The following is a 7,471-nucleotide window of genomic DNA, read 5'->3' as shown; positions in this document are numbered from 1 at the left end:
GGGGGAAAAGGAGAAAAAAGAGGAAAATTTTGGGGGAGATGGAGGAGGAAATATCAAAAAAAGGGGAAAATTGGGGGAAATTTTGGGGGGAATGGGAGGAAATTGGGGAGAAAAGGAGAAAAATTGGGGGAAAATGGGAAAAAGGAAATTGGGGGAAAGGAAAAAAGCCAAAAAGTAGAGGAAAAATTATGGGAAAATTGGGAAAAAATTTTAAAAAAGGGAAAAATTATGGGGAAAATTGGAAAAAAATTTTAAAAATGGGAAAAATTATGGGGAAAATTGGAAAAAAAAATTAAAAATGGGAAAAATTGTGGAAAAAAATTCAAAAAAATTGGGAAAATGATGGGAAAAATTGGGAAAAATTCAAAAAAATGGCAAAAATTTTGGAAAAAAAATCAAAATATGGGGAAAATTATGGGAAAAATTATGGGAAAAATTTGGAAAAATTTGGAAAAATTAAAAAAAATGGCAAAAATTTTGGAAAAAAAATTAAAAATGGGAAAAATTATGGGAAAATTTGGGAAAAAATTCCAAAAAATGGCAAAAATTTTGGAAAAAAAATTTAAAAATGGGAAAAATTATGGGAAAATTTGGGAAAAAATTCCAAAAAATGGCAAAAATTTTGGAAAAAAAATTTAAAAATGGGAAAAATTATGGGAAAATTTGGGAAAAAATTCCAAAAAATGGCAAAAATTTTGGAAAAAAAATTTTAAAATGGGAAAAATTATGGGAAAATTTGGGAAAAAATTCCAAAAAAATGGCAAAAATTTTGGAAAAAAATCAAAAAATGGGGAAAATTATGGGAAAAATTTGGAAAAAATTTTAAAAAATGGCAAAAATTTTGGAAAATAAATTTAAAAATGGGAAAAATTATGGGAAAAATTTGGAAAAGATTTCAAACAATGGGAAAAATTATGGGGAAAATTGGAAAAAAAATTTAAAAATGGGAAAAATTGTGGAAAAAAATTCAAAAAAATTGGGAAAATGATGGGAAAAATTGGGAAAAATTCAAAAAAATGGCAAAAATTTTGGAAAAAAATCAAAAAATGGGGAAAATTATGGGAAAAATTTGGAAAAGATTTCAAACAATGGGAAAAATTATGGGGAAAATTGGAAAAAAAATTTAAAAATGGGAAAAATTATGGGAAAATTTGGGAAAAAATTCCAAAAAATGGCAAAAATTTTGGAAAAAAAATTTAAAAATGGGAAAAATTATGGGAAAATTTGGGAAAAAATTCCAAAAAATGGCAAAAATTTTGGAAAAAAAATTTTAAAATGGGAAAAATTATGGGAAAATTTGGGAAAAAATTCCAAAAAAATGGAAAAAATTTTGGAAAAATAAATTTAAAAATGGGAAAAATTATGGGAAAAATTTGGAAAAAAATTTTAAAAAATGGCAAAAATTTTGGAAAAAAATTTTAAAAAATTGGAAAAATGATGGGAAAATTTGGGAAAAAAATTCAAAAAAATGGCAAAAATTTTGGAAAAAAATCAAAAAATGGGAAAAATTATGGGGAAAATGGGGGGGGATTGGGAAAAGTTTTTTAAAAGGGAAAAAATGTGAGAAAATTGGGGAAAATTGAGGGAAAATTGGGGGGAAAATTAAGGGGAAATTAGGAAAAAATGGGAAAAAAGTGGAAAATTTGGGGGAAAATTGAGGGAAAATTAGGAAAAAATGGAAAAAAAGTGGAAAATTTGGGGGAAAAGGGGAAAAGTTTTTTAAAAGGGAAAAATGTGGGGAAAATGGGAAGAATTAAAAATAAAAAGGGAAAAATTGGGGGGAAATTTGGGGAAAAATTAGGAAAAAAGGGGGGAAAATGGGGAAAAATTTGGGAAAATTTTTGGAGAAAAATGGCGGGAAAGACAAAAAAAAGAGGGAAAATTTGGGGGGAAATTGAAAAAAAAAATTAAAAATGGGGGAAAATTTGGGAAAATGGAGGAAAATTGGGAGAAAATTGGGGAAAAAGTGGAAAATTTTGGGGAAAATTTGGAAAAAAAATTTAGAAAGGGAGAAAATGGGGGGAAGTGATAAAATTGTGGGGAAAATTGGGGAAAATGGGAGCGAAATTGTGGAAAAATTGGGGGAAAGTTGGGGGAAAAAATTTAAAAAGGGAAAATTGGGGGAAAGTAGAGGAAAAAAAGCCAAAAAAGAGGAAAAATTATGGGAAAAATTTTAAAAAATGGGAAAATTTGCAGGGAAAAAATTGGGGGAAAAGTAGAGGAAAAAAGCCAAAAAAAGAGGAAAAATTATGGGAAAAATTCCAAAAAAATGGGAAAAATTGCAGGGAAAAATGGGGAAAAATTGGGGGAAAAGTAGAGGAAAAAAGCCAAAAAAAGAGGAAAAATTATGGGAAAAATTCCAAAAAAATGGGAAAAATTGCAGGGAAAAATGGGGAAAAATTGGGGGAAAAGTAGAGGAAAAAAGCCAAAAAAAGAGGAAAAATTATGGGAAAAATTCCAAAAAAATGGGAAAAATTGCAGGGAAAAATGGGGAAAAATTGGGGGAAAAGTAGAGGAAAAAAGCCAAAAAAAGAGGAAAAATTATGGAAAAAAATTTAAAAAAGGGAAAAATTGCAGGGAAAATGGGGAAAAGTTGGGAAAAGGGAAAATTCTTGGGAAAATTGGGGGGAAAAATGGAAATAATTGGGAATTTTGTGCCCGCAGAAAGTGCGGAGGGGGCCGGGCCCCTCCCCCACCCTGGGCCCCTCCCCCCTCCCCTCCCCCACCGAGCCCAAGCGGAGCCTCCCGGGCAGCGGCCGCTCCCAGCTGGGAGATTTCACCTTCCTCATGGTGCTGGGCAAGGGCAGCTTCGGCAAGGTGAGGGCAGAATTCCCAAAATTCCCAAAAATTTGGGGGAAAATCCTGAAAAATGGTGAAAAACGGTGAAAAAACGGTGAAAAACGGTGAAAAAATGGTGAAGAAATGGCCAAAAAAAGGAAAAAAAAAGGTAAAAAATGGTGAAAATTGGACCCAAAATGACCCCAAAATTCAGCAGAAAAAGGTGAGAATTTGGAATTCCTGAAATTTCCCAAAATTTTGGGAATTCTCAAAAAAATCCCGGAAAAAAAAGCCAAAATATTGGAAAAAATGGCCAAAAATGGCAAAAAATGGGAGCAAATGTCATCTGGGAGATTTCACCTTCCTCATGGTGCTGGGCAAGGGCAGCTTCGGCAAGGTGAGGGCAGAATTCCCAAAATTCCCAAAAATTTGGGGGAAAATCCTGAAAAATGGTGAAAAACGGTGAAAAAACGGTGAAAAACGGTGAAAAAATGGCCAAAAATGGTGAAAATTGGACCCAAAATGACCCCAAAATTCAACAGAAAAAGGTGAGAATTTGGAATTCCTGAAATTTCCCAAAATTTTGGGAATTCCCAAAAAAATCCGGGGAAAAAAAGCCAAAATATTGGAAAAAATGGCCAAAAATGGCAAAAAATGGCCCCAAATCTCAACTGGGAGATTTCACCTTCCTGATGGTGCTGGACAAGGGCAGCTTCGGCAAGGTGAGGGCAGAATTCCCAAAATTCCCAAAAAATTTGGGGGAAAATCCCGAAAAAATGGTGAAAAACGGTGAAAAAATGGTGAAGAAATGGCCAAAAATGGCAAAAAAAAGGGCAAAAAATGGTGAAAATTGGACCCAAAATGACCCCAAAATTCACATGGGAACACCTGAAAAAAGTGAGATCCCAAAATTCCAAAAATTTCTGGAATTCCCAAAAAGTTTGGGAAAAAATCCAGAAAAAATTGGAAGAAAAGGTCAAAAAAATTGGAAGAAAAATGGCGGAAAATGGTGAAAAATTGAGCCAAAATCATCCAAAATAACCCCAAAATTCAACTGAAGGAGGTGATCACTTGGAATTCCTGAAATGTCCCAAAATTTTCTGGAATTTCCTAAAAAATCCTGGAAAAATTCCAGAAAAAATGGTGAAAAAATGGCCAAAAGTGGCAAAAATGGGACCAAATGTCATCTGGGAGATTTCACCTTCCTGATGGTGCTGGGCAAGGGCAGCTTCGGCAAGGTGAGGGCAGAATTCCCAAAATTCCCAAAATTTGGGGGAAAATCCCGAAAAAATGGTGAAAAACGGTGAAAAAATGGTGAAAAACTGGTGAAAAACGGTGAAAAAATGGCAAAAAATGGTGAAAATTGGACCCAAAATGACCCCAAAATTCAGCAGAAAAAGGTGAGAATTTGGAATTCCTGAAATTTCCCAAAATTTTGGGAATTCCCAAAAAAATCCTGGAAAAAAAGAAGCCAAAATATGGGGTAAAATGGCAAAAAATGGCCCCAAATCTCAACTGGGAGATTTCATCTTCCTCATGGTGCTGGGAAAGGGCAGCTTCGGCAAGGTGAGGGCAGAATTCCCAAAATTCCCCAAAAAAATTCCTGGGGAAAATGGCCAAAAATGGCAAAAAATGGGAGCAAATGTCATCTGGGAGATTTCATCTTCCTCGTGGTGCTGGGCAAGGGCAGCTTCGGCAAGGTGAGGGCAGAATTCCCAAAATTCCCCAAAAAATTCCTAAAAAAAACCCAAAAAAATTCCCAAAAACCCCGAAATTTTCCGGGACGCAAATGAGACCATGAAATCGATTTAAAAACCCACCAGAATTACAGAAAAAATCATTAAAAAATGGCCAAAAAATTCGAAAAAAATTTGAAAAAATTTCCTAAAAAAGGCCGGAAAAATTCCAAAAAAAATCCCAAAAATCCCAGAACGTTCTGGAACCTTGTGGAACCTTCCGGAACGTTCCCCAGGTGATGCTGGCGGAGCGCAGGGGCTCGGCCGAGCTCTTTGCCATCAAGATCCTGAAGAAGGACGTGGTGGTGCAGGACGACGACGCCGCCTCCACCCTGGTGGAGAGGAGGGTGCTGGCCCTGGGACCCCGGCCCCACTTCCTGACGCACCTGCGCTCCACCTTCCAGACCCCCGTGAGATACTGGGGGGGCTGGGGGGGCCTGGGAGGGACTGGGGGCAACTGGGAGGGACTGGGAGCACTGGGAGCACTGGTGGAGAGGAGGGTGCTGGCCCTGGGACCCCGGCCCCACTTCCTGACGCACCTGCACTCCACCTTCCAGACCCCCGTGAGATACTGGGGGGACTGGGGGGGACTGGGAGGGACTGGGAGGGACTGGGGGCAACTGGGATGGACTGGGAGTTACTGGGAGGGACTGGGAGTTACTGAGAGGAGGGTGCTGGCCCTGGGACCCCGGCCCCACTTCCTGACGCACCTGCACTCCACCTTCCAGACCCCCGTGAGATACTGGGGGGACTGGGAGGGACTGGGAGGGACTGGGGGCAACTGGGATGGACTGGGAGTTACTGGGAGGGACTGGGAATTACTGGGAGCCAATGGAAGTCATTGGGAGCCAATGGGAACCAATGGGATCCAGTGGAAGTCAATGGGAGCCAATGGAAGGGGCTGGACTGGGATGGACTGGGAGGGACTGGGTTGGACTGGGAATTACTGGGAACCAATGGAAGTCATTGGGAGCCAATGGGAACCAATGGGAACCAATGGGATCCAGTGGAAGTCAATGGGAGCCAATGGAAGGGGCTGGAATGGGAGGGACTGGGATAAACTAGGAGTACTGGGAGTGAACCGGTCCAAACTGGTCCGAACTGGTCCAAACCGGTCCGAAGTGGTCCGAACTGGTCCGAAGTGGTCCGAACTGGTCCAAACTGGTCCAAACCGGTCCGAACCGGTCCGAACCAGTCCAGACTGGTCCGAACTGGTCCGAACTGGTCCGAACTGGTCCGAACCGGTCCGAACTGGTCCGAACTGGTCCGAACTGGTCGGCAGGACCGGCTGTACTTCGTGATGGAGTACGTCACCGGGGGCGACCTCATGTACCACATCCAGCAGGTCGGCAAGTTCAAGGAGCCCCACGCGGCGTGAGTGACCCAAAATCCACGGAATTCCCCCCAAAATGTTCCCAAAAATCCCATGAGGGACTCGGCGGGGGGAAAATCCTGGAAAAATTCCCGGGAAAAACGGGAAAAAATTCCTGGGGAAATCGACAAAAATGCGGGAAAATAAAAAAAAAACAAAACATCAAAACGCCTCGAAATTCCCAAAAATTCAGCTCAGAATTCCTGGAATTTCCCCCAAAATATTCCCAAAAATCCTTGGAATTCGTGGGAAGGACTCAGGATGGGAAAATCCTGGAAAAATTTCTGGGAAAATTGGGAAAAATCTGGAAAAATTCCCGGGAAAATCGAGCAAAATCCATCAAAATTCCTGAAAATTCGGCCCAAAATCCTCCAAAATTCCAAGAATTCCCCCAAAAATATTCCCAAAAATCCTGAGAATTCCTTGGAAGGACTCGGGATGGGAAAATCCTGTAAAAATTTCTGGGAAAACTGGGAAAAATCTGGAAAAATTCCCGGGAAAATCGAGCAAAATCCATCAAAATTCCTGAAAATTCGGCCCAAAATCCTCCAAAATTCCAAGAATTCCCCCAAAAATATTCCCAAAAATCCTGAGAATTCCTTGGAAGGACTCGGGGGGGAGAAAATTCTGGAAAAATTCCCGGGATAATTGGGAAAATTGTGGAAAATTCATGAAAAATCCAGGAAAATGTCTCAAAATTCCCAAAAATTCAGCCCCAAATCCACCTCAAGACCTCGAAATTTCTGGAATTCTCCCCAAAATATTCCCAAAAATTCCAGGAATTTCTCAAAAGGACTCAGGAAGGGAAAATTCTGGAAAAATCCCCAGGAAAATTCACCTTGGAAAGCCCAAAATTCCCCAAAAATTCCCAATTTCTACCCAAAATTTCCCCCAAAATTTCCCCCAAATCCCAAAATAATTCCCAACATAATCAAAAAAATCCCCAAAAATTCCAAAATTCCTCCCAAAATCCCTCCAAAATCTCAATTTCCCCTCCCCAACCCCAATTTTTGGGGGACCTTTCCCTAAATCCTCAAAATCCCAATTTTCCCCAAATTTTTGCCCTATTTTCCCCAAAATTTTCCCAATTTTTTTCCAATTTTCCCCAAATTTCCCCCAAATTTTTCCCAATTTCTCCCCAAATTTACCCCAATTTTCCTTTAATCATTCCTAATTTTCCCCCAAATTTTCCCCAAAATTTCCCAAAATTTTCCCAAAATTTCCCCCAGTTTTTCCCAATTTTCCTTTAATTATTCCCAATTTCCCCCCCAAATTTTCCTTAAAGTTTTCCCCAAATTTTCTCAATTTCCCCAAATTTTCTCAATTTTCCCCCAAAATTTTCCCAATTTCTCTCCCCGATTTATTCCCAATTTCCCCCCAATTTTTCCCAAATTTTCCCCAAAATTTTACCAATTTCTCCCCAAATTTTCCCATTTTCCATTAATTATTCCAGATTTCCCCCCAATTTTTCCCAAATTTTCCCCAAAACTTTCTCAATTTTCCCCAATTTTTCCCCAAAATTTTCCCCCCAAATTATTCCCAATTTCCTCCCAAATACTCCCCAAAATTTTCTCAATTTCCCCAA

The 7,471-nt window shown here is 39.4% G+C and overlaps 1 protein-coding gene across 1 annotated transcript; it reads left to right on the top strand.

Moving 5' to 3' along the window:
- The first annotated feature begins 4,400 nt into the window (after positions 1-4,400).
- On the top strand, positions 4,401-5,892 carry LOC121346965 (protein kinase C gamma type-like). The gene is made up of 3 exons (XM_041425167.1): positions 4,401-4,478; positions 4,751-4,924; positions 5,797-5,892. Exons 1-3 carry the CDS (start codon positions 4,401-4,403, stop codon positions 5,890-5,892), a joined length of 348 nt encoding a protein of 115 aa, XP_041281101.1.
- The last annotated feature ends 1,579 nt before the right edge of the window (positions 5,893-7,471 follow it).

This window comes from Onychostruthus taczanowskii, unplaced genomic scaffold (genome assembly GCF_017590055.1).
Source record: "Onychostruthus taczanowskii isolate IOZ18803 unplaced genomic scaffold, ASM1759005v1 scaffold877, whole genome shotgun sequence".
Taxonomy (NCBI): Eukaryota; Metazoa; Chordata; class Aves; order Passeriformes; family Passeridae; genus Onychostruthus; species Onychostruthus taczanowskii.
The sequence above is the reverse complement of the archived record's forward strand: the minus strand, read 5'-3'. Positions and strand labels throughout refer to the sequence as shown.

What these genes read in the sequence shown, in the direction of transcription:
- LOC121346965 (XM_041425167.1), top strand. Translation starts at nt 4,401, where the DNA reads ATGGCAAAAAATGGGAGCAAATGTCATCTGGGAGATTTCATCTTCCTC. An exon ending in GCAAGGGCAGCTTCGGCAAG is followed by an intron (nt 4,479 to 4,750) that starts GTGAGGGCAGAA and finishes AACGTTCCCCAG; the next exon opens with GTGATGCTGGCGGAGCGCAG. An exon ending in GCTCCACCTTCCAGACCCCC is followed by an intron (nt 4,925 to 5,796) that starts GTGAGATACTGG and finishes ACTGGTCGGCAG; the next exon opens with GACCGGCTGTACTTCGTGAT.